Source organism: Scyliorhinus torazame, chromosome 9 (assembly GCF_047496885.1).
Source record: "Scyliorhinus torazame isolate Kashiwa2021f chromosome 9, sScyTor2.1, whole genome shotgun sequence".
Classification (NCBI taxonomy): Eukaryota; Metazoa; Chordata; class Chondrichthyes; order Carcharhiniformes; family Scyliorhinidae; genus Scyliorhinus; species Scyliorhinus torazame.
The window spans coordinates 22061413-22088764 of record NC_092715.1 but is presented as its reverse complement, the minus strand read 5'-3'; the positions used below and the strand labels follow the sequence as shown (position 1 = coordinate 22088764).

The 27352-nt window shown below is 48.8% G+C and overlaps 1 protein-coding gene across 2 annotated transcripts in view; it reads right to left on the bottom strand.

Moving 5' to 3' along the window:
• Nucleotides 1-27352, bottom strand: part of cfap99 (cilia and flagella associated protein 99) — a 366971-nt gene that overhangs the window by 154961 nt on the left and 184658 nt on the right. For both annotated transcript variants that reach the window (XM_072515683.1, XM_072515684.1), the window contains 2 exons: nucleotides 9265-9333; nucleotides 504-587 (listed from right to left, as the gene is read on the bottom strand). In XM_072515683.1, the coding sequence (XP_072371784.1) occupies nucleotides 504-587; nucleotides 9265-9333 (153 nt within the window). The remainder of the gene's footprint in view (nucleotides 1-503; nucleotides 588-9264; nucleotides 9334-27352) is intronic.

Sequence of the window (27352 nt, the reverse complement as noted above, 5' to 3'; positions counted from 1 at the left end):
AAAGACAGAAAATGCTGGACAATCTCAACGTGTCTGATAGCATCTGCGGCGAGAGAATAAGTTAATGTTTTGAGTCTGGGCGACTCTTTGTCAAAGCATGGACAGATGTGCGTTTAGGGGCTGTTTAGCACAGGGCTAAATCGCTGGCTTTGAATGCAGACCAAGGCAGGCCAGCAGCACGGTTCAATTCCCGTAACAGCCTCCCCAAACAGGCGCCGGAATGTGGCAACTAGGGGCTTTTCACAGTAACTTCATTGAAGCCTACTTGTGACAATAAGCCATTTTCATTTCATTAGCATGGATTTCTGAAGGGAAAATCGTGTTGAATTAACTTGCAGGAGTTTTTTGCAAATTATTGTAAAATTCAATGCAGAGCCTCTTGAAACATTATAGCCTCAAGATTTTTGTTAGTGTTATTAACACACACTAAACACGTTCCTATGACATTTCCTTGTTAGTTTAACAGAGGCATTATCCTTTTAAAATAACCTATCTTGTCTTACCATCTGTGCAGGGGTTGGTCGTGCTTTTTGAACTTTGTGTTTCAGCTTGGCCTCTTCCTCCTTCATAATTTCAGACAAAACTCGCTGTCAGGGTTACAAAGGAAGACAAGTAAGTAACTATAGCAACAGAAATAACTGTGGAAGATCATTCTGAAAACCTTTGTACATCAGCACAGTGTTCGATTCTAATTCATTTGTGTAGGTGGTAGGAGCAGCTTTTAAAAGGGTCATTCTTGCAGGTTGTTAGATTCTATCTTATGTAACATGTAATTAAGAGGTTGAGTGTACAAAAGACATGGGGCTGGATTCTCTGTAGCCCAACGCCGAAATTGTGATCGGCGATCGGCCAAGAATGGATTCCGACGCTGGAATCGGGGCCGGTGGGGGTTTGACGCCGGTCCGCCATGCTCCGCCCCCTCCAAACTGCCGTTGGTGTGCCATCGGCCGGCCCAGCCACGATGCTCCGCCCTCTATGGGCCGAGTTACCGACGGCACGGGTCACGTGTGGACGCGAGTGTGCGGGAACCCGGTAGTGCCGGTTGCGGGCAGTGTCCAGCGCCGCCACATCCGGCCAGGATCCATGCCGCTGGCCGGGGGGGGAGGGGGAGGGGGAGGGGGGGGCTCTGCTAGGGCTGGGGTGACTGGTGGGGGTGGGCAGGGCATGGACTGTGGGGTCGTGGTTGGCTGATTGGGTTCGGGCATGGCAGCGCCATGTTTTACAGCGTGACCGGTGCAGGTCGTCAGCTGTGCGCATGCGAAGCCCGGGACCCGGCCATTCTCTGGCCGTTTTCGGCGCTATCCGCGGGAGTTTCACTCGGCACCGGTGCTAGCCCCTCGCCGGTACCAGAACCAGTAAGGGTCTTGCGCCGATATTTCTGTCAGGAAAGTCCACACATGCTCTGCTGGCATCAACACTTAGTCTCCCAAACAGAGAATCCAGCCCGTGCTTTACAATGGATCTATTTATGGGCAGACCTTACCTTGAAGGCTATTTATTCAAAATCAAATGAGGTAATATGGAGCTATGTGCACGCCATGCATGCAAGATTTCATTGACCACTCAATTGTGAGATGTGGAGATCCCCTGCCCACAGTATAAAACAGTTGCCCACAGCTCCACAATTTAGTTGTGACTTGTAGAACTGGCAACATAAAGCAGATATAGGCGATGAGACATTGAACAAGTTTGTGAATTTTAAGCCCATCAAGGGGCTGGATAAGCACAGGGATAAATAGCTGGCTGTTAAAGCAGACCGAGGCAGGCCAGCAGCACGGTTCAATTCCCGTACCAACCTCCCCAAACAGGCGCCGGAATGTGGCGACTAGGGGCTTTTCACAGTAACTTCATTTGAAGCCTACTTGTGACAATAAGCGATTTCCATTTCATTTTCATTAATAACAGTGCAACTACTAATAACAGTCCAATTCACCGCAACAGGTACAATGGCCAGGCTTTTCCACCCCTGCTCGCATCGACGGGTTCGGTGATAGGGAGCACAAAATGTCGCAAGAAGGCCAAAGTTGTGTTTCTCGACAATGTGAAAGCATGACACGATTGTCCCCCAGTCAGTGACGGGTCGTGTGTCCTAACATGAAATACAGGGTACCTCATTATCATAAATCAACTAATCATCAGGCAGGTACACCGGAATCATCCCTCCACATCAAAAGATCCATCCATGGCAGCATGATGGCAGAATGGCGTGAAGCATGGCTGGTGTCCAAAGGCCTGCACCTGGCGAGCAGTACTCCCAGGGGAAAGAGGGATGTGCTTGGATAGTGCATGGGGATGCCAGGCAGGTGCACCTGGGTGAACTGGTTTGCTTACTGAACGCTGGGGTGGCCTTTAAAATTGGCGCCCTGGATCACCAAGTGCTTGAGTTGCTGGTGGGGCAGGCAAATCAGAGGCCAGCAATACAGCAATATTTTTCACTGTACTTCGGCACACGTGACGATAAACAAATCCAATCCAATCCAATCCATTGTGGGACCCGTGACTTCAAGTTTTTTTTTTCAAAATCCCGCATTATATGGTGGAGAAATCCGCCATTGTTGTCGTTGGCTTCAACGCCACTTTTCACGCCCAACATCGGCCTTTGCCAATGTCGGACAAAATTCCAGCTAATGTAACTGCTTCGGGTGATATGAAATGAAAATGAAAATCGCTTATTGTCACAAGTAGGCTTCAAATTAAGTTACTGTGAAAAGCCCCTAGCCGCCACATTCCGGCACCTGTTCAGGGAGGCTGGTACGGGAATTGAACCTGCGCTGCTGGCCTGCTTTGGTCTGCTTTAAAAGCCAGCTATTTAGCCCTGACCCTGCTCCAACACATCAGGAGAATTTGGGTCGACTGGGCCTGTATTCATTGGAATTTAGGAGAATGAGAGGGGGTCTAATTGAAATGAATACAATTCTGACAGGGCTGGACAGACTGGTGCAGCAATGTTGTTTCCTCTGGCTGGGGAATCTAGAACAAGGCGTCACAGTCTCAGGATACGGGGGTAGGTCATTTCGGACTGAGATGAGGAGAAACCTCTTCACTCAGAGAGTGGTCAGCCTGTGGAATTCTCTACCGCAGAAAGCTGCGAAGACCAAGTCACTGAATATATTTAAGAAGGAAACAGATAGATTTCTAGACTCTGAAGGCATCAAGGGATATGGAGCGGGCTTGGGAGTATGGTGTTGAGTTAGAGGATCAGCCGTGATCATATTGAATGACGGAGCAGGCTCAAAGGGCCGAATGGTCTACTCCTGCTCCTATTTTCAATGTTTCTTCATTAATTAAGTAGGATCTGGAAGTCTCTGTGATGACATCATCAAGACTTCCTATATCAGCCAATAAGGATAAAGATTCAGAAGATTTCTTAAAAAGAGAAGGAAGTTTGAAGAGACCAGCTGACAGATGATGACAGCGGTGAATGGGGAATTTATTGCAATACATCTAATAGAACGCAGTTTACCAGGTCGAAAACATACAGCAAATCATAATTCCTTCTTGGTTGTAATCATGGATGCCTATGGTAAACCTTTGGACTGTCATTGTAACCTACAGACATATGAATCATTGAAAGAGAATCTCTTATCAACCATGGGCTTCCCACAGTACAATTGGGAAGCACTTGACAGTCAAGCCAACAGCTACAGTGGTTAGTACTGTTGCTTCACAGCGCCAGGGCGCCGGGTTCGATTCCCGGATTCACTGTCTGCGCGGAGTCTGCATGTTCTCCCCAAATCTGCGTGGGTTTCCTCCGGGCGCTCCGGAGTTTCCTCCCACAAGTCCCGAAAGACGTGCTTGTTAGGTGCTGAATTCTCCCTCTGTGTACCCGAACAGGCGCCAGAGTGTGGTGACTCGGGGATTTTCACAGTAACTTTATTGCAGTGTTAAGTAAGCCTGCTTGTGACACTAATTGAATATTACCTGGAACTAATAAAGATTATGATTATTATAATTTCCAGCTGACCACTTCAAAATTACTCAAGTGTGAAGGGGGGTGATTGGAATACATGTAACTCTCTTTGAAGTGTTTGATGTTTATAAACATATGGTTAGAGCACCTCAGAGTTACTCAATCGTGGAGGAAGATGAATGAAGCAAGGTTAACAGCTGCATATGTCACTCACAGCCCAGCAAGGGAAACGAATGAATGGCTTGCAGCCATCTAAGGGGTTTAAACAAAGGCAACTTGTTTCTCTTTCCTGAAAATGACATGTGGAGCTTCCTTAGTCTGAGCCAGCAGGTATTGTTCAGGTGAGTGTTACAACAGTAATTCTTTTCACTGCCTCTGTCTGGACTGCTCTCCAGCTTGTAGACAGGAGTCTATTTTCTATGTGGGGTTCCTAACAGGGGTCTCTTATCTGGGGGGCTTTCTGACAGGAGTCTCTTTACTGAGGGGTTTGAGGTAGTTCTCCCTATTTAGGGGGTCTCTGGGGTCTCTTTTTAGGAGGTCTCTGGGGTCTCTTTATTTGGAGAGTCTCGGGGGGGGGGGTCTGGTGGGGTGGGGTGGGCAGGTCTTGCATTGTGGGGGTGGGGTGGAGGGGGTGGGTCTCTGATGAACTCTGGGGGAAACTCCCTTAAGGAGTTACCCCCTTGGCCCATCGTGAGGCCCACCATGTCAGGACCATGCTGGGAAATACCTGCAGTAAATTCCGCCCATGTGATTCCTGGCCCAGAGGACCAGAGAATCACAAAGGCCTATAGAACATGGGTCGCGGCCTGCTAAGTGGATGCAAATGGGTGCACAGGGAAGAAGCTAAGGCAGATCAGTATGGGATGATGAATTTGGCTAGCAGCCAGCTGGAACCTCGATCCCATCGGCAGGGAAGAGCTGGAGCATCAGAAACCGGTCAGTGCCCTCCCGTTTTCATCATGACTCCCGATTCTCCATCGCATTGGGAACCCTGCTACAGGCGGAGGAGAATTCTGGCCTCTGTCTTATTACAATCTTAAATCACGGACTCCACATCTTCAGATTCTGAGCCTCCAGATATTTCTCCATGTGGAGAAACAGCCGCACAGCATCTATCCTGAACCCCCCGCAGAATCTTAGGTATTTAAAGATCACTTCTCATTCTTCTGAGCACCAAAGTGTATAGGTCTATTCTAATCAACCTTGCCTCAGAGGACACCCCTCTATTCCCAGGAATCATTCTTTATACCCCTCCAACATAAAGCATTCGCACTTTGACCGAGTTTTTGGTCAACTGCCCTAATATCTCCTTGTGTTTCAGTGTCATATTTAGTTTAATTACTCTCCTGTAAAAGTGTCTTGGGTGGTTTATTACATTACAGGCACCGTATAAATATATGTTCTTGTTGACAGAGAGGAAAAATTATTGAATGAGAAAGGCACTCCCTGATGACATGGGCAGGTGATCTTCACCCAAGCCTCTTAATATTCTTCTGTCAGCTTGGTGGTGGGGTAGTGTTCGCAGCCCTCGAGTCAGAAGGTTCAGATTCAACTCTCAAGACTTGAGAACATAACCTAGGCTCGGTAAGAAGTCTTACAACACCAGGTGAAAGTCCAACAGGTTTGTTTCGAATCACTAGCTTTCGGAACACTGCTCCTTTCTCAGGTGAATGAAGAGGTATGTTCCAGAAACATATATTTAGACAAAGTCGAAGATGCAAGACGATACTTTGAATGCGAGCATTTGTAGGTAATTAAGTCTTTATAGATCCAGAGAGAGGGGTAATCCCAGGTTAAAGAGGTGTCAATTGTCTCAAACCAGGACAGCTGGTAGGATTTCGCAAGCCCAAGCCAGATAGTGGGGGGTGAATGTAATGCAACATGAATCCAAGGTCCCTGAGGCTGTACTCGTGTGCGGAACTTGGTTATAAGTTTCTGCTCGGCGATTCTGCGTTGTCGCGCGCCCGGAAGGCCGCCTTGGAGAACGCTTACCCGAAGATCAGAGGCTGAATGCCCTTGACTGCTGAAGTGTTCCCCGACTGGAAGGGAACATTCCTGCCTCGCGATTGTCGTGCGATGTCCGTTCATCCGTTGTCGCAGCGTCTGCATGGTCTTGCCAATGTACCACGCCTCGGGACATCCTTTCCTGCAGCGTATGAGGTAGACAACGTTGGCCGAGTCGCACGAGTGTGTACCACATACCTGGTGGGTGGTGTTCTGGTGGTACCCATGTCAATGATCTGGCACGTCTTGCAGAGGTTGCCATGGCAGGGTTGTGTGGTGTCGTGGTCGCTGTTCTGAAGGCTGGGTAGTTTGCTGCAAACAATGGTCTGTTTGAGGTTGCGCGGTTGTTTGAAGGCAAGTCGTGGGGGTGTGGGGATGACCTTGGCAAGATGTTCGTCTTCATCGATGACGTGTGAAGGCTGCGAAGAAGATGTCGTAGTTTCTCCGCTCCGGGGAAGGACTGGACGACGAAGGGTACTCTGTCAGATGTGTCCCGTGTTTGTCTTCTGAGGAGGTTGGTGCGTTTTTTTGCTGTGGCGCGTTGGAACTGTCGATCGATGAGTCGAGCAGCATATCCCGTTCGTACGAGGGCATCTTTCAGCATCTGTAGATGTCTGTTACGCTCCACCTCGTCTGAGCAGATCCTGTGTACATGGAGGGCTTGTCCATAGGGGATGGCTTCTTTAATGTGTTTAGGGTGGAAGCTGGAGAAGTGGAGCATCGTGAGGTTATCCGTGGGCTTGCTGTACAGCGAAGTGCTGAGGTGACCGTCCTTGATGGAGATAAGTGTGTTCAAGAATGCAACGATTCTGGAGTGTCATCCATGGTGAGTCTGATGGGGGGATGGAACTTATTGATGTCATCGTGTCGTCGTTTTAGTGATTCTTTGCCATGGGTCCAAAGGAAAGAAATGTCATCGATGTATCTGGTGTATAACGTCGGTTGAAGGTCCTGTGCGGTGAGGAGCTGCGCTCTGAAATCTAGTGATTCGAAACAAACCTGTTAGACTTTAACCTGGTGTTGTAAGACTTCTTAATGTGCTCACCCCAATCCAACGCCGGCATCTCCACATCGTAACCTAGGCTGGCACTGTAATGAAGAACTGAAGGAGTGCCATACTGTCTTGATATTGAACTGAGGCTCTGCCTGTCCCTTCAAGTGGATACTAAAGATTTTATCACACTATCAAAAATAGAAATAAAGTATCCTGTCCAAAATTTATCTCATAGATAACAGCAATAAAACATGATGTGGAGATGCCGGCGTTGGACTGGGGTGAGCACAGTACGAAGTCTTACAACACCAGGTTAAAGTCCAACAGGTTTGTTTCGATGTCACTAGCTTTCGGAGCGCTGCTCCTTCCTCAGGTGAATGCAGAGGTCTGTTCCAGAAACACATATATAGACAAATTCAAAGATGCCAAACAATGCTAGGAATGCGAGCATTAGCAGGTGATTAAATCTTTACAGATCCAGAGATGGGGTAACCCCAGGTTAAAGAGGTGTGAATTGATACAATTCACACCTCTTTAACCTGGGGTTACCCCATCTCTGGATCTGTAAAGATTTAATCACCTGCTAATGCTCGCATTCCTAGCATTGTTTGGCATCTTTGAATTTGTCTATATATGTGTTTCTGGAACAGACCTCTGCATTCACCTGAGGAAGGAGCAGCGCTCCGAAAGCTAGTGACATCGAAACAAACCTGTTGGACTTTAACCTGGAGCAATAAAACAGTAACTGGCTGTTGCAATTCCTTAATAAACAGTGAAGTGCATTTGAAGTAAATCATTGACTGTGAAGTGTTCTGAGATGTTCTGAAAGCCATTGTATAAATCCCAGCTCATTCTTGAGCTGGCTACTAGCCAAGTTCATCATCCCATGCTGATCTGCCTGAGCTTCTTCCCCATGGAGAGACACTCAGCATCCACACTGCACCTACTGAGGACAGCAGAACAAGGACTGGGCACCCTGCGAAGAAGAAACTTACACGTGTAAAGAGACTATAAACTTGCACATGTCCTTGGACCATCGCACCCTGTCCTTGGGTCATTGCACTCCGCTCTTACACCATTGCATTGGAATACCAGGAAGACATACCTCACTGAACAGAATTTTACTAACTCGACACTCCTAATTTCCTATTGTGTGCAATTTCTAGAAAACTCTTTGCATTTAGTTTCTGACTACTAATAATAATCTGACTGTTGGACTTGGAGCAGTGATTCGAAATAACAAAATAATTTGAATTGACAAAGTTCTGAAGCCAGGGAGACTTTAAGTTACATGACGATATCAAATATTTACCATGGCAAATACATTTTGTGCACTAGAGGCATTAAAACTACCGTTGTCCATCAATTAGCTTCTGTAGGAGTATTCAGTTCTGCTGTTTTATCACTTTCCTGGGGCTGCTGCCCCTCTTTGCATTACTAGGTTCTCATCTGCCTCAGTTTGAGGCCTTCCTGTCGGGTTTACTTAGAACACTGAGATTGCATTCAACAGTGTCAGAAATGACAATATGGCCATTTGCCTTTCGTTATCCTCCTTAGTTCTTTGCCAACTCGGAATACTGTTGGAATTCCAACCTCCTCCAATGTCCCTTCCTCTATTGTCTACTGACAATGCCCTTTTTGGCTCCCACCAGTAGTTCTGACCCTGGCTCCATTAATCTCCCCAGCTACCCCTTCAGGTTGAGTCAAGAGATGGGGAACCTGAGCAATTTTCCCAAACCTAAGCTCAAGTTCAACCCCACACCCAATCTGCAAACAAGATTTTCTTCCCCCTGCATGTTGGCCCCTTCCCTGCAAAAGTTGTTTTTCTGGCCTCAAATCCTCCCCAAGCTTCAATTCACCCAAAATGTTGTGTCTTCATCCTCACAAAATACCATACTTGTGTCCTCCCAAAGATTCATTGCTCCACTCATACTCCTATGAGTTGAGTTCAAAATTCTCATCCTTACTCTGAACTTTCTCCATGGCTTTGCTCTGGCCTAACTTAGTGATTTCCTCCATTATATCACAGCATTAATCCTAATGTTCTGAAACTGGGCCTCTCTTAGTCCAAATTCCCGAATCTTTCAGCTCCTACGCTCTTGTCCTGTTGAATTTCCAGGTGGTTTTTACACTGCCTTACCACCTCCATTCCTACTTTCAAAAGACTTTCAAAATCTCACTCTATTGCAGCTCCTTTATCTTCACCCTCCCATCACCCCCTTTTCCCATCCTGTTAGATGCTCTTTTCATTTCCCTCTTCAAGTAAACGGTACCTTCTTCCCCATGAACAGCGGAATGAGAAATGCAAGTTGTTCCACATACACTTTACAAATTATGAACAAAATATATACTGTACCTTTTTATAGTTGGACTCCCATGACATGGCACACCGGAATTGGTCAATGTTAGCTTCCATGAGGTGCTCCTACAATAGAAGAATGTGCAATTTACGATTGGTTATGAGGGCCATGCCAGTGACTTTTTTTTTAAAACCTCCATTCCCATCATGATCCCTTCCATTTATTCAGAATGAAGAAGCACTAAATGATCTCAAGCTGTTATCCAACTCAAAGAGGATAAAATACAAGGAGTTAGACAGCTGATTCGCCAACCAGCTCTTCAAGCAAATACACCATGATCTGCAGTCTCTGCCTCGCCCCGCCACATTTCTGTTTCACCCCGCCGGCAGGATGCTCCGTCACGCCAGCTGGTCAATGGGGTTCCCCATTGTGGGGCAGCCCCACACCGTCAGGAAACCCCCAGGCTGCCGGCAAAACGGAGCATCCCGCCGGCGGAGAATTCAGCCCCATATGCCATCTTCACCAGATACAATGGCCAGGAAACTATTTAATCCCAATATATTTCCCACAAAGGCACTTTTGGCTTATATTCTTAATTTTAATTTTTGTGACACAGTGATGGCACAGTGGTTAGCACTGCTGCCTCACAGCGCCAGGGAGCTGGGTTCAATGACAGACTTGGGTGGCTGCCTGTGTTGAGTTTGCCCATCTCCCCGTGTCTGCGTGGGATTCCTCCAGATGCTCCGGTTTCCTCCCACAGTCCAAAGCTGTGCAGGTTAGGTAGATTGACCATGCTAAATTGTCCCTTAGTGTCCAAAGAGGTGCAGGTTATGTGGGGTTACAGGGATAGGGTGAGGAAGTGAGCCGAGGAAGGGTGCTCTCTCCAAAGGGTCGGTGCAGACATGATGGACTGAATGGCCTCCTTCTGCACTGTAGGGATTCTATGGTTCTATGGGGTAAGGAAAGAACAGCAGGGGGTAGCAGCATTGATTCAGAAAATCATTACTCCTGCACGTAAGGAATAATATTTTAACAACATGTTCCAAGGGGATTTGTAGAGGCGAAGTGATTGGGCACAAAATTGGAATACAATGTGGATAAATATGAGGAGTAGAGAAAACAGAAATACAGAGTATTTCTTCACTGGTGAACAAAGAACAAAGAAAAGTACAGCACAGGAACAGGCCTTTCGGACTTCCAAGCCTGCGCCGACCATGCTGCCCATTTAAACTAAAATCTTCTACACTTCCTGGGTCCGTATCCCTCTATTCCCATCCTATTCATGTATTTGTCAAGATGCCCCTTAAACGTCACTATCGTCTCTGCTTCCACCACATCCTCCGGCAGCGAGTTCCAGGCACCCACTACCCTCTGTGTAAAAAACTTGTCTCGTACAACTCCTCTAAACCTTGCCCCTCGCATCTTAAACCTATGCCCCCTAGTAATTGACCCCTCTATCCTGGGGAAAAGTCTCTGACTATCCACTCTGTCTGTGCCCCTCATAATTTTGTAGACCTTTGTCAGGTCGCCCCTCAACCTCCTTCGTTCCAGTGAGAACAAACCAAGTTTATTCAACCTCTCCTCAGAGCTAATGCCCTCCATACCAGGCAACATCTTGGTAAATCTCTTCTGCACCCTCTCTAAAGCCTCAGAAATGTTACGTGACCGTTTGGTTTGCGGTATTAACAATGCGGCCACCCAGAGAAAGTTGTTAGCTGAGCCAACATTGACTTTTCAACAGGCCATTCAAATAGTATTGTCCCGAGAGAGCGCAGAACGAGGAGTGCAGGAGCGACAGGGAATGGAGGTGCATGCCTTGGGGCGCAACCCCTTCCGTCCGAAAACGTCCCCCGCACTCCTGCGGTACCTTGGGTGAGGCGACGTCTGGATCGACGCCAGTGGCCGTCGGACATTCCTCCCCAAAGGGAGCATTCTCCAGAACCAATGGACGAGGAGCCATGTCCGTGTCAGACTTGTAGGCGCCGACCCCGTCGCGGACGACGGTCCTGGGGGCGCAGAGGCGCCGTCGTTCCGACCGAAACTGTGACCAGCCCAGGGGCCGTACCTTCCATGTGGATGAACCTGTGGCAACTACTCCTGAGGACATGGCGATGGAGGACGACTGCCTGCAGCTGCATTGTGTGGCAGCTTCCCGTGTGGCCCCCATTAAGGTGACAGTACGGATCAATGGTCACTCGCTTGAGATGGAATTGGACACTGGCGCAGCGGTCTTCGTGATGCGCGGCCATGGGCCCAGCCTGTTGGGTCGGGACTGGTTGCGCCATTTGCGGTTGCAATGGCAGCACATCCTCCAAAAAGTTTCTGGAGGGCTGACTGAGGTGCTAGGACGATACCCAGATGTATTCCAGCCTGGTTTGGGGAAAATAAAAGGGGCCGTAGCCCGTATCCAAGTCAAACCAGGAGCCACGCCGCGCTATTTCCAGGCGCGCCCGGTGCCTTACGCCTTGCTCGAGAAGGTAGAAGGGGAGCTCACTCGTTTGGAGAGTTTGGGTATTATCAGGCCCGTCCGTTTCGCTGACTGGGCAGCACCAATTGTACCTGTAATGAAGTCAGATGCCACAGTTCGCTTGTGTGGCAACTATAAACTTACAGTGAATACGGCTTCCCGACTCGACTGATATACAATGCCTCGCATAGAGGATCTCTCCGCGAAGCTTGCAGGCGGACTCTCATTCACAAAATTAGATATGAGTCACGCCTACCTACAGTCGGAGCTGGACCCTGCCTCCCGACCATATGTAACGATTAATACACACCGGGGCCTGTATGAATATACACGGTTGCCCTTTGGAGTATCCTCTGCCTGCGCTATTTTTCAACGTGTTATGGAGGGCATTTTGAGAGGTTTACTGCGTGTCGCTGTCTACTTAGATGACGTTTTAATTATAGAGACGTCGGAGCAGGAACATTTGGAAAATCTGGAGGCTGTCCTTAGACGCTTTTCGGAGGCTGGAGTCCGTTTACGTTGCACAAAGTGCGTATTTCAGGCAAAGGAAGGAGTCTACATAGGTTATCGGGTGGACCGCGAAGGTTTGCACCCCATCGCAGAGAAGGTGCGCGCAATTCAACAGGCCCCCGCCCCGACTGACACTTCGCATCTTCGTTCTTTTCTCGGTCTTGTAAACTATTACGGGAAGTTCCTCCCCAATCTGGCAACTACGCTGGCCCCTTTGCACCTTCTGCTAAAGAAAAATCACACCTGGGTTTGGGGTCAGCCGCAAGAAACCGCTTTCCGGCGGGTAAAGCAACAATTGTCGTTGTCTGGGTTACTAACCCACGATGATCCTGGAAAGCCTTTGCTCGTCACATGTGATGCATCCCCGTATGGTATTGGGGCCGTCCTGTCCCACAAGATGGAGAATGGGGCCGAGCGGCTGATAGCTTTCGCCTCCCGCACATTGACACATCTCCCGCAGCGGAGAAAAAGTATGCGCAGATCGAGAAGGAGGGCCTGGCAGTGGTTTTTGCGGTGAAACGCTTCCACCAGTACGTGTATGGCCGCCATTTCACTATCGTGACTCATCATAAGCCTCTGCTGGGACTTTTCAGCGAGGATAAGCCAATACCGCCCATTGCTTCCGCACGGATCCAGCGCTGGGCTTTGTTGCTCGCTGCATACGAGTATTCTCTGGAGCACAAACCAGGAACGCAGATAGCGAATGCCGACGCTCTGAGCCGATTGCCTTTATCGACCGGCCCCATGTCGACCCCCACAACCGGTGAGGTGGTTGCAACCCTAAATTTTATGGACACCTTGCCTGTCACGGCATCACAGATCCGTGAGTGGACCCAGACGGAGCCAGTCCTGTCAAAGGTTCGGCACATAGTCCTGTATGGTGGGCAGCATAGACAGCTCCCAGGCGAGTTGGGGGCATTTTCCTCCAAGCTTTCAGAATTCAGCGTGGAAGACGGCATCCTCTTGTGGGGGACGCGTGTGATTGTCCCGGAAAAAAGACAGGAGCTGATACTAAGAGACTTGCACAATGGGCATCCAGGTGTGACCAAAATGAAAATGTTGGCCCGGAGCTATGTCTGGTGGCCAGGCCTCGACACTGACATTGAGAAGCTGGCCCAAAGCGGCTCCATTTGCCAGGAGCATCAGAAGCTTCCGCCGGCCGCGCCCCTACATCACTGGGAATGGCCAGGGCGGCCTTGGGCGCGCTTGCATGCGGATTTCGCAGGCCCTTTTCAAGGATCTATGTTCCTTCTGTTAATCGACGCCCAGTCTAAATGGCTAGAGGTGCATAAGATGCTGGGCACAACGTCCTGCGCAACAATTGAGAAGATGCATTTGTCTTTTAGTACGCATGGCCTCCCCGAGGTGCTGGTCACGGCACTCCATTCACGAGTGAGGAGTTTGCGAGGTTCATGAAGATGAACGGCATATGCCATATCCGCACTGCCCCTTACCACCTGGCTTCAAATGGGTTGGCAGAGCGCGCAGTGCAGACATTTAAACGAGGCCTAAAGAAGCAGTCTTCCGGATCAATGGACACGAGACTGGCTCACTTTTTGTTTTCGTATAGGACAACCCCCCATGCGGTGACTGGGGTAGCTCATGCAGAACTCCTAATGGGCCGGAGACTTCGCACCCGCCTTAGTATGGTTTTCCCGGACATTGGGCCAAAAGTACGCCGCACACAAGAACGGCAGGGACAGGGTTTTTCGTGGCATCGGCTGATTCGGCAGTTTGCGCCCGGTGACCCAGTGTTCGTTCGGAATTTTGCTGGTGGTGCCCAGTGGGTTCCTGCCGTAATCCTTCGCCAAACAGGCCCTATATCTTACCAGGTACAAGCCCAGGGTCGTCTCCAGCGCAAACATGTAGACCACGTTCGGTCCAGAAGACTATCCCTTCCAAAGATTCCCCGCCCCCGGAGCTCATTGCTACAGCCACAGAGACCAGAGACATTGGAAGGTAGTCCTCACAATCTTCCACTGGTGCCTCACTCAAAGCCTGCGCAGGTCGTTACAGAACCAAAAGGAGATAGAGACGCTGACATGATGGAGGCAGCAGACTCTGACTCCGAGATGGAGATACAGGATGCATCAGAGGGGGAATCCTCGGGCCCACGGGCCGTGGATGTACAACCGTTACGCCGTTCATCACGGAAGCGCCGGTCTCCGTCTCGTTACACGCCGCCTCATCCAGCGCCGCGTGCAAATGGTGTCCGGCCTGCGGCAAAACGAGTCCGACGCCCTCCTTCGCCAGGGTCTTCGGGGGATTCGGAGGACTTTGGGGGGGAGGGATGTTATAACCTGCCTGCTTACCATTGGCTGGGGACTAATGACAATTCCACAATCCTGTGGGAGTATGAGCTTCCCCAATGAGGGGGGCAGAGAAACCATTAGTAAACTCCATGTATAAATAAAGCTGGCCAGTTTGGAACCAGCAGGAAGGAATGTGCAGCAAGGGAAGTTGCTGCTGCTGCTGTTATATATATATGTTATTGTAAATAAATGTTATTACATTGTATCCTTAAAACTCGTGCTGGATTCTTCGTGGCCCTCACAAAACAGGGGATACAGAATCAGGGACAGGAGTAATTTCTTCACACAGAGGGTGGTGAATCTTTGGAATTCTCTACCCCAGTGGACTATGGAGGCTCAGTTAGTGAGCATGTTCAAAACCGAGATTGTTAGATTTCTATATATTAAAAACAGTGCAGGAAAATGGTGTTGAAATAGAAGATCAGCCTTGATCTCATCGAATGGCAAAGCACGCTTAGAAGACTGAATGGCCTACTCCTGCTCCTATTTCTGAGGTTCTAATATAAGCTGGTGTGGGCCACAACGGCTCAGGTTAGGAATAGGAAACTTAGCAAGGATTCCCAATACTATTCAAGAAGGGCGGTACAGTAGCACAGTGCTTAGCTCTATTGTTTCACAACACCAGAGACCCGGGTTCGATTCCTGGTTTGGGTTACTATCTGTGCGGAGTCTGCACGTTCTCCCCGTGTCTGCGTGGGTTTCCTCCGGGTGCTCCGGTTTCCTCCCACAAGTCCCAAAAGACGTGCTTTTAGGTGAATTGGACATTCTGAATTCTCCCTCAGTGTAGCCGAACAGGCGCCGGAGTGTGGCGACTCGGAGATTTTCACGGTAACTTCACTGCAGTGTTAGTGTAAGCCTACTTGTGACACTATTAAAGATTATTATTAGGAAAGTCTGTGTATATGGCATTTAACGAGTGGAGGGTCAGGGCTGGCCTTCCAATACTCATCCATAGTCTTATCTGGCCATTAGCCTGAATTATTAGATTATAAAAGCATTTATAGATTACGTGGAGTTGATTTTAAATCCTGATTCGAAACGGGGCGAGTTGATTACAGAATCATAAGCTGGCACAGCGCAACCATTTGAATAAGTTGTTATTCACTATTACATTCCAGACCAGACCACAACAGTTACTAGGACTCCAACTTCAACAAATAATATCCACAGCTGGAATGATATTATGATCTTACTTTTATGATGTTTTAATTGCACGTCTGTCTTCAAAAAACCTAGCTGCCTGTCGAACCAGGATTTAAAACAACATGACCGCAGCAGTCGCGCACTAACCCAGGCCTTTAACCCTTACTGCACCAACTACATATAACACAATTTCTGAAATTCCTACATTCATCAAATCGCTCCATTGTAGCATGATTTTAACCACCACACCTGATAACCAGGCCTTCTATTAAGGTGAGGATGGAGCAGTGCTCTGAAAGCTAGTGATTCGAAACAAACCTGTTGGACTTTAACCTGGTGTTGTAAGACTTCTTACTCTATTAAGGTGGGAATTGCAGCTGGCCAATGGAAGATTGGGTATCCCAAGGCCACCTGCCAATAAAAAGAAGAGGGTCCCACGAAGGGATCAGGAGGGGCAATGGTTGGAGGGAAGGAAAATCCAGGGTAGGTGAGGCCCTAACTTGCATATGGGAGAACTCCTGCTCCTCATGGTCTTCAAGGGTAAGTAAGAAATGTACCTCGAATTCTCCGTCGGCAGGATCCTCCGGTCTGCTGGCAGCGCACCCACGCCCGTGCGTTTTCCGATGGCGTGGGGTGGCCCACAATGGAAAATCCCATTGGCCGGCTGCAGGAATGGAGAATCCTGCTGCTGATGGGGACGTGACACGCAGGAAAACGCGGCTAGCTGACTGGAGAATCCCTTTCAGGGCCGACTCCCTTTAGACTTGCTCCAGCCTGGTAGGAAAGCTGCAGTGATTTCACTTGGTTCAGGCCTGAATAGCAACATAAATGTCCCAAAACGCCACAATTATCAAGTAAAGAATTGTGCCACATTAAGTGCAGGTGATGAATAGCTTGGTCAAAGAGGTAAGTATTTAGGGGCATCTTGAAAGATAGAGAGATCTGCAGAAGCAGAGTTTCAGAGATGGAGCTCCAGAGATTAGGGGTGCGATTCAGCAATCATGTTGCGGCCGGCGCAGATCCGGGCGCGCCGGGTGAATATCGGGAAAGGCCAAGATCAAGGTTCATGCCGTGCGCAAACCTGACCCGCTCCCGATGGCGAGTTCCGGATGTCGGCCAAAAACAGTGGGAATATCATTAATCCTCATTTGCATTCGTTTCAATCTTATTAAAGGGATTGAAGTCAAATGCAGCAGCATCCCAGGAATTAACCGACTTCCCCAACGGGAAGTCAGCTCAAGGGCACTGGAGCTGCTGCCTCAGAGCTCCGGTTGGGGGTGTGCTGTACCCCTCAGAGGGGTTGGGGTTGGTCTAGGGGCTGAAAGGTTCTGGGTCAGGGGTCACCCCTGAGCTGGTGGGTGGGGAGGGTGCAAGGGACTTTGCATCTCTGAGGTCTTCAAGCCATCTTCAAATATTATGGAACTATTGTTGAGCGCTGGCTGGGAGAGGCCATGGCCCGGAGTACTTCCCCTCGGCCATGTGGCTCCCTTGGTGGGGAGAGCTTAACGCAGCTCGTGGGGTCCCTATCATTTTTTAAGGGTTCCCTTCGGTGTCACTAACGGAGTCTCGGTCTTACAACGCGAGATGGACCGAATGGTTGACTGGTACGGCTTGCGCACAATGTTTCCGTATCTCGATAACGTCACCATCTGTGGCCATGACCAGCAGGACCACGATGCCAACCTCCGAAAATTCCTCCAGACCGCTAAAATCCTTAACTTAATGTACAATAAGGTTAAATGTGTGTTTAGCACCGACCGTCTAGCCATTCTCGGCTACGTAGTGCGAAATGGAGTTATAGGCCCCGACCCTGAACGCATGCGCCCCCTCATGGAGTTCCCCCTCCCTCATTGCCCCAAGGCCCTGAAGCGCTGCCTCGGGTTTTTTAGTTACTACGCCCAGTGGTCCCTAACTATGCAGACAAAGCCCATCCCCTGATCCAGTCCACAACCTTCCCTCTGTTGATGAAGGCCCGCCAGGCCTTCAGCCGCATCAAAGCAGACATTGCAAAGGCCATGATGCACTCCATCGATGAGTCCCTCCCCTTCCAGGTCGAGAGCGATGCGTCCGTCGTAGCTCTGGCGGCCACGCTCAACCAAGCGGGCAGACTCATGGCCTTCTTCTCCCGTACCCTCCATGCTTCCGAAATCCGCCACTCCTCAGTCGAAAAGGAGGCCCAATCCATAGTAGAAGCTGTGCGACATTGGAGGCATTACCTGGCCGGCAGGAGATTCACTCTCCTCACTGACCAACGGTCGGTGGCGTTCACGTTCGATAATGCATAAAAAACGACAAGATCTTGCGGTGGAGGATAGAACTCTCCACCTACAACTACGAGATCTTGTATCGTCCCGGGGAGCTAAACGAGCCTCCTGACGCCCTGTCCCGCGGCACATGTGCCACCGTACAAGTGGACCGCCTCCGAGCCCTCCACGAGGACCTCTGCCACCCTGGGGTCACTCGCTTTTTCCACTTTGTTAAGACCCGCAACCTGCCCTACTCCATCGAAGAGGTCAGGACAGCCACCAGGGACTGCCAAATCTGAATAAATTTGCCAAAGAGTGCAAACCGCACTTCTACCGGCCAGAGAGGGTGCACCTGATAAAGGCTTCCTGTCCCTTTGAACGCCTCAGCATGGACTTCAAAGGTCCCCTCCCTTCCACCGACTGCAACACGTATTTCCTGAACGTGATTGACGAGTACTCCCGGTTCCCCTTCGCCATCCCCTGCCTCGACTGGACCACCACCACCGTCATCAAGGCCCTCCATGGTATCTTTGCACTGTTGGGTTTCCCCACTTACATGCACAGTGATAGGGGGTCCTCCTTTATGAGCGACGAACTGCGTCAATTCCTGCTCAGCAAGGGCATCACCTCAAGCAAGATGACCAGTTACAACCCCCGGGAAAACGGGCAGGTAGAGAGGGAGAATGGAACGGTCTGGAAGACGTCCTACTGACCCTACGGTCCAGGAACCTCCCAGTCTCCCGCTGGCAAGAAGACCTCCAGGAGGCCCTCCACTCCATCCGGTCATTGCTCTGTATGACCACTAATCAGACACCTCATGAACGTCTCCTTGTCTTCCCCAGGAAGACCACCTCCGGGACCGCACTCCCGACCTGGCTAGCGACACCCGGACCCATCCTGCTCCGAAAACACATCTGCTGCACGCTAACCCCCAGTACGCCTATGTGGCGTTCCCTGACGGCCGACAAGATACGGTCTCCCTACGGGACCTGGCGCCCGCCGGAACCCGATGCGCACCCCAACCACCACCCCACCCCCCCGCCCCCTCCGCAGCACCTCACAGGAGGGTCAATCCTCCCGTCGCTCCTGCCTGGGCCCTCCCACCCACCGATGCCCCCTACAGGCTCTCCCCTCCCAGGTCAACCGCTCTCCCCACCAGCACAGTCTAGGGGTGACGAAGCTGCCATGGAGGCCGAAGCCACGCTCCCGGAGTCGCAGACGCCTGGACCCCCATTGGAATCACCACCGAGGCCCAGACGATCCCAGAGGACGACCAGGGCACCCGACCGACTGATTGCTTCAACTTAACCGATCTGTAACTGTAAAGAATAAACACTGACTGTATATATCTGCCATAACTGTAAATATCCTCTAAACACTGTAAGGAGGTATCACTGTACCTCCATATCTGATCATACCATGTTGAATACAGTTGTAGCCGCTGGCCACCACCCCCGCCGGACACTTTTTTAACAGGGGGTGAATGTGGCATTATCAGGTATTGCAGCACCCGAGAGGCTGAAGTTCCATTGGTCAAACCTGGGGTTTACCATTGGCTGTATAGTATGTAGCTCCACCCAGATAGGTGGGGTATAAGTGTCGGTGCCGTCCCAGCAGCCCTCATTCTGTACCTGAGCTGCTGGGGAACAGTTCTAGTCTATTAAAGCTTTCAGTTATGCTTTAACCTCGTCTTTGCAGTAATTGATCGTGCATCAATTGGTTTATTGATTGTGGTGAAAAAGCCTTGGGATGAAGATCCGGAGGGATCTTAACAGGAAGAGGAACCTGGGCAGCACATTCGTCTGCACTCTCCCCGCCAGGGGGAGTGGGAGTGAGTCCCACCTCTGCAGGTCCCTTTTGACATTTTAGGGCAGCACGGTAGCACAGTGGTTAGCACGGTTGCTTCACAGCGCCAGGGTCCCAAGTTCAATTCCTGGCTTGGGTCACTGTCTGTGTGGAGTCTGCACGTTCTCCCCGTGTCTGCGTGGGTTTCCTCCGGGTGCTCTGGTTTCCTCCCACAGTCCAAAGATGTGCTGGTTAGGTGGATTGGCCATGCTAAATTGCCCTTCGTGTCCAAAAATGTTAGTTGAGGTTGCGGGTATAGGGTGGTGTAGGGCTTAAGTAGGGTGCTCTTTCCAAGGGCCGGTGCAGACTTGATGGGCCAAATGGCCTCCTTCTGCACTGTAAATTCTACATTCTATGACTTCCTCAATCAGAATCGTCAGGTTCCATTTGTGGATCTGTGTCCAGTCATGAGCTATTTGGATCCCCAGGTATCGGAATTTGGTCTGGGCCAGTTTGCATGGCAGTCTCCCCATCTCTGCTCCTCCCCGCTGCGGTTTACAGGGAAGATTTTGTTCTTAGCAGGAGGAGTTTGCAATCTGAAAAGGTTCTGAACTCCTTCAGGAGTTCCATTATTCCTTCCAAGCTGGCCAGGGAGTTTGAGATGTAGAAGAGCAGGTCATCCATATAGAGTGAGACTCTATGCTCTCGGTCTCCCCTTTGGATATCTCTCCACCCCTTTACACTCTGAGCGCAATCACCAATGGATCAATTGCCAGGGCAAACAGAAGCGGGGACAACGGCATCCCTGCCTCGTGCCTCTGTGCAGCCGGAAGTATCGAGAGCCGATGGTGTTTGTCAGCTCGCCATGGGAGCGATGTACAGTAATTTCACCCATGAGGTGAACCCTGGTCCAAATTCAAACTGTCCCAGTACCTCTGTGAGATACTTCCATTCGACCCTGTCGAAGGCCTTTACTGCGTCCAGAGAGATGATCACCTCTGATATTCTCTCTCCAGATGGCTTCATGATCACGTTCAGCAGGCGCCTGATGATCACTTTGTATGGGGGCCATCCAAGATGGCCGTTTTCAATGCCCTTGTTGCTGCTGTCACCATGTGCGACCTTCCAGAACTAACATTCTACCCCACCCCCATTCTCTCCCCCTTCTACTCCCCTTTAACCCCCTGGGGCCTGTCTACCCCTTTTGTCTCGAGGTGAGGCAATACAGCACAGGCTTTCAAGCAATGAATAATTCAGAGGGATTTTAACCACCCACCTTGGGTTCTGCTGGGTGGGAAGAGTTAAAATCACATCCTCATAAAACAGTTGCATAGAGGGCTGTGTAAGCTAAGCTATAAAATATAATCACTTGAATGAAGCAGTTGCGGGGAGTGGGGGAGTATGATAAAAATCAACAAAATCAACACTCGCAAGGAATTAATGCTAGAAGGAGAAAAGGAGAATTGAGAACAAAACTGGTAGACAAATCATGGAATCACAGACCAGGACAGCAAGGAAGGAGGCCTTTTGGCCCATCGAGTTTGCTGAGTGAGAAAACAGTAAAGAAAATTGCTTGGGTTTGATGCTTCAGCTAATGTCCATTTGCTATAACAGTGGTCCCTTGGCAGTACAATTTAAGGTTTGATGGAGTATGTGAAGTTGGGAGTGGGAGGAGGTCAAATAATGTTAATGGAAATCCATCAAGTGTTACTCAGCAATGCAGAAAAAATGATTCCGAGCTCGACATCTAAATGATAACCAACGCAGCCTGCAGCACGGTCAGGAACAGCCCTCTGCTGCACTCTCACAAGACCTACCTTCACCTTGTTAACAGGTTCAGGAGCGCATACAGAGTGTAACAGGAACATTAGCATCTCTTCTGTTCTATCACAAGAAGCGCTGTCATCTATTAATGGTCCAGGAGGTTTGGGACGCGGTTTGAATGGCTATAGATTATCATAGAATTCGTAGAACTTACACTGCAGAAGGAGGCCATTCGGCCCATCGAGTCTGCACCGGCTCTTGGAAAGAGCACCCTTGCCAAGGTCCACACCTCCACCTTATCCCCATAGCCCAGTAACCCCACCCAACACTAAGGGCAATTCTGGACACTAAGGGCAATTTATCATGGCCAATCCACCTAATCTGCACATCTTTGGACTGTGGGAGGAAACCGGAGCACCCGGAGGAAACCCACGCACACACGGGGAGGATGTGCAGACTCCGCACAGACAGTGACCCAAGCCGGAATCAAAACTGGAACCCTGGAGCTGTGAAGCAATTGTGCTAACCACAAGGCTACCGTGCTGCCCATGATTAAAGTGAGCATCAACCCTGCAGGGAGAAGGAGCCTATAAAACCTGCGAGTAATTGTCAACTGATATTTAGGTTTGAGGGTGGCGAAGATGTTGGGATTTTCTGCAGAATTTGAATTTACACAAATCAGATTAGAATAATGATTTATTACAAGTAAACACCTTTATCAAAATGACTGCAATCGAGTCATTTGAGCCTGTATTTCCTTCTGTGATTAAAGGGTGAAAATGAAATTGAGGCAGGACCTGGATTTAACCAACCAGAGCTTGTGTCTCTGCAGCATGCAACTGCTGAGAAACTGTTAATTCTGTTAAAATTATTGAAGGGGTCGTGGTCAGAGATAATGAAGCTCCATCATGATTCCATAACACTTGTCAACCATCGGTTAAGCAACTTAAACAGTAGAATTACCGAAGCAGAATCTGGGGAGAATGACAGAGTGTCATGTCAGAAAGCGAGTACCTAACACACGTCTGTGCAGTGCTTTCCATATTCACAAGATTTTCTGTCGACGGAAGCAAGCAATATGGTCAGAGTCACACATACGACTTTGATTCGAGCCAGTTCAGTGCTGTGGCAGGGTGGAAACCTGATTGGACAAATTCAAACGTGAAGTTGTGAGAAAGGTGGAAAACAATTGCGAGCCCCGGACTGTGGAAATGAAAGGGAGGAAGGAGAAAGAGCACTTTTGTGGCAAGGGGAGGGGAATCGAGCATGGATTCTTTTGAGAAAGGGAGTGATGACAGCTGTTTTGAAAGGGAGGAGAATAGTGGGAGTAGGGTCAAAGGATCAGGAGGTGGTTCTAATGAATGAAGGTACACGAGGGGAGATAGGAGGAGCTCAAAAAAGGCATACGTTCAGAGCTAGAGTAGTGGGGGGAGGGTGGGGAGCTCAGGGGGTGAGAAAAGGAGGTATGACAGAGGCAACTGAATCTGTATCAATTTTGGTGATAAATAAAGCAATTTTTCATGAGATCTAGGTGTCACTGACAATGCCAACATTTATTGCCTGCCCCTAATTGCCCTTGAGAATGTGCAGTTATTGTTGAAGGTAAAAATTGAGAGACCAGGAGACTAGTTTAAAGACATGTTTGGTAGTGTCATAACACTGGATCGGAGCCCGAATTACAGACGGACACATTGAACTCGTAAATAAGACGTGTTTGAAAAAAGGCCAAACATTCCAAAGGTGATTGAGAATATAAATTCTGCGAATGTAATTCAGTGACTTCCTAAAAAGTTCCTGTGTGGATCATACTCAGTCCTGAGAGACAGCAGAATGTCACACCCTTTTTCAGAAGGAGAAATTTCAAAAGAAGAAGCAACACAGACTGAAGTGTAATCTCCTGTGGAGATAATTGAAGATGATTATGATCTCAGCAGGAACTATATCACATTCTGTAAGTTATATCCCAGACCTTGTTTGTGTTTTTCCCCTTACAGGAATGCACAAGAAAATGGTTTAAAAATCATCTACAACTCTGGTCTCTGTGTGCTAATCTGGGTGTTCTAGTTTCTCTGCGCCAGCGTGTGTGCTGTGGAGGTCACAGCTGAAGAATATCATAGGCACCCATGCTCTGGCAGGTAAAAAGTCTCGCTCTCTGTTTGATGGCTGGAAGCAAGTCAAATCAGCAATGCAACAGTTGAGGGCAATTCCTTTCAGCTAACCTGCAGAATCGCTCATCTGCTGAAGTCAGCGCTACCGAAATCACGGATCAGAGTGACCGTGACATTTCGCTATCTACAGCTCACGAACAAGTCAAAGACCGAATAGTATATTTTCTTTAAACTGTTATTTTTGGACTCACTTTTCATTTCTAATCCGTGAGTATGGCTGCGTTTTATTATTTTTCTCACATTTTAGTAATTAATAAATGCCCTTTTTGTTTAATTGAAGGAAATCTGGTTAAATTGGCTCTTTTAAAACATAAATACATTTGGATTGGGGAAAGGTATCATCAAAGAAAGGGAGATATTTAAAATTAACCTTCTTATGACCAACCAAGGGGATTGAATAAAAACGAGACGTCAGTTCATTCTTCCTCAGGTAGGAGCATAAACATTTGGGGATATTCCATCTAGAAATAAACAAATTGGGGTTGACGCCAAGATAGTTCCCACAAAGGGGATGGAGGGTAAGGAGTTTGAGGACCTCATCCGGGGACCAGTTGTAACAGAGCACACAGAAGCCAGGGATGATTTTGGAGTGGTGGGCAGTGCAGTTTTGGAAGATGCGAGTGAGGCCTGTTAATACTTTGTGTGGCCCAGGCAGATCCGATAATGGACGGCCAGATCAGTTGTGCACCAGTTAAGGCTCAAATCTGTAACCCCTGGGCTAGAGAGAATTAAGATTTTATCCATAAAATCTACAGTGCAGAAGGAGGCCGCTCGGCCCATCGAGTCTGCACCGGACCCCGGAAAGAGCACCCCACTCAAGCCCACACCCCACCCTAGCCCCGCAATTCAGCAACCCCACCGAACCTTTTTGGATACTAAAGGCAATTTATCATGGCAAATCCACCTAACCTGCGCATCTTTGGACTGTGGGAGGAAACCAAGGCACCCGGAGGAAACCCACGCAGCCACGGGGAGAATGTACAGACTCCGCACAGACAGTGACCCAAGCCGGGAATCGAACCTGGGACCCTGGAGCTGGGAAGTAACTATGCTAACCATTGTGCCGCCGTGCTGCCCATCATACAAGGGAGAAATGAGTAGAATGGGAGAAAGATTTGCTGAAGATCAGGGGATTAAAGCTGGGATGAGAGACGGTTAACAGCTTCATAAGTGTCATGGTAGATGAAGGTTAAAGGCTAGACAGTTGGGAATAACACACAAATATAACTAGTTTTAGGGTACACATATAGAAAGTAGTTGTTATACTGACAAGTAAAACTGCAGTAAGTAAAGAGACAGAAGTGAAAATTGCATTTCTACAAGTTATCATGGTCTAATGAGTGAGAAAATGTGTCAAATGAGGAAATATCCGTGGGCCAGAGCACTGTGCTACTGGTCTTGTGATTAACAGTTAAACATGTGTATAATCAGAACTGGCAATGTGGAATATGTCATAACCCCAGTCAGATATGAACAACTCACAATAAACAAGCTATGGTAGATTTGCTTAGGAGGGGAACTTGGAAGATGCGAGCTAAGAGTTGCCTGAGGAAGAGCACAAAGCTGGCAATCATACCACACTTTTCAGATATTGCAGAATGGGACAATTCATTGCCTCTATGCTACTGATAGGGAGACTCACCGAGCAGCAGAACGTATCCGAAACACGCTGCCTGTGACTTTCCACATAATTGAGTGAGGCTCCTGCTGGCAGTACAGACTTGTGAAATTGCATCTAATGTGCTTCATCAACACGTTAACACAGTGGCTGTGAACAGATCTATGACAGTGTGTGTAGTTTGCAAGGACAGAGGTTTGGGGAGGATGTCACTATTGGAATACAAGAATGTAAGGCGTGATTTGTTAGAGGGGGCTTTAAATTATGAAAGAATGGGACTGAGCAGATAGAAACTGACTGATTATAGTGAGTGAGGGAGGTCTAGGGCATGAGGACATGGATATCAGATTCATTGTAAGAGATTCAAGGTAATCAGCAGGAATTTATTACATTATGGATGTTTTATCACAACAAAGGAGCTACGTTTTGTGATATTGGCGGGACTTGGAGCTGCTGAAGGCAGGGGTGTGGGTGAGCGACCTGGCAGAATTCCCGAGGCTGCAGAAGATCAAGTTCGTTTTGCGGGAGGTCGGTACAAAGGTTCACCCAGAGGTGGAAAAAAGTCATTGATTTCTTCAAGGAGGATTGAAGGGTCAGCAAGGGGGGGGCAGCAGGTTTCGGGGGGGGGGGGGGGGGGGAGCGAGTTCAGGGGGTTAAAATTGGGAAGGCGGGCGTGGATGGGCGTTGGAGTCAGGAGGGCTGGAGAGTTTGTTGGGTTGATGTGATGTTCTTCTAATGCTCTTTGGTTGTTCTTTTGACATTTGACATTTTGTATATTATATTTTTGTTGAAAGCCTTGAATAAAAATATTTTTACAAAATAAAGGAGCTACATAAATGCAAGTTGTTGTTGTTCAGAGGGTTGTGGGATGCACTTTAATAAGGGCATGGGGCGTCCACACCAATTAAAATAAAGTTTTATTTACATACGATATTTACACTGCCCGGTGATCCCTACCAGTTTCCTGTTCTGGTCGGTGCCTTATCGGCTGACCTTTTATGTAGAAATTGTTAGAGGTCCCCTGCTCCTAGCACGTCTCGTTAGCTGGCTCTTCACCCAGACGCCAGAGTTGCTACGGCGTTCGGTCCGAGCCTTGGAGATACCATGTGAGGGGTTCCATCCTAAAACGTTCAACCCCATCCCTTATAACTCCTAGATGCCGCATTCCGCGTTCTCCCGTGGAGCTATCGGATAAAGCAGTTCCATACTCACAAAACTCGGCTATCTTCCATAGCCGTGATACAAACTCGGTGACGGTCTCACCGGGAGACCTCTCCGCCGTATTAAATCGGTATCTTTGAAAGATCACTGATGGGGTTGGGTTAAAGTGTTGCACCACAAGTGCCAGGAGTTGGTCAAACGATTGCGTATCTGGCATCGCCGGGTACATGAGACTCCGGATCACCCCGAACGTGCACGCACCGCAAGCCGTCAACAGTATGACTGTCTGGTGCTCATTCTCCGTGATGTTGCTGGCCCGGAAGAAATAATGTATCGCTTCTGCGTATTGGTTCCAGTCTTCAACATCGGCGTCAAATGCAACTAACCACCCAAACAGAGGCGTGGCAAATCAAGTAAATCCAAATCTGGGCCCAGAAAATCAAGGAGGTGGCTCAGCCGGGTTAGGTTGCAGTGTCAACAGCAAGCCAGTTCACTCCTCGTCGCCAGTTTAATAAGGACATGGGGAATCCACACCGAGTAAAATAAAGAAATGGAGTTTTATTTACACACAATATTTACACTGCTTGGTCGATCCCTCCCGGGTTCCTCTTCTGGTCGGTGCCTTACTGGCCGCCTTTTATACAGAGGTTGATAGAGATACCCGCTCCCAGCGGGGGAGCTCTTGCAAGGACCACACAGAAGATAATCATCCCCACCCCATAGGCCCCATGCGAGGGCTATCACTAGTAGTGTCAATCGCTAACAAAGATAGTGATTGACACTGAGACCATGTCAACATTGGGGAACAGGTGGATAGGCAATTGAAGACAAATGTGGATAAGGGGATGTGGAAACAGGACAGGCACCTGAAATCAGATGTGGAGGATAAACTCCAATACAGATTGCTCAGACTGAATAGCTTGTTTCCACTTTGTAGTTTCTATATAATTCTATGTAATGGCAAGGCAGT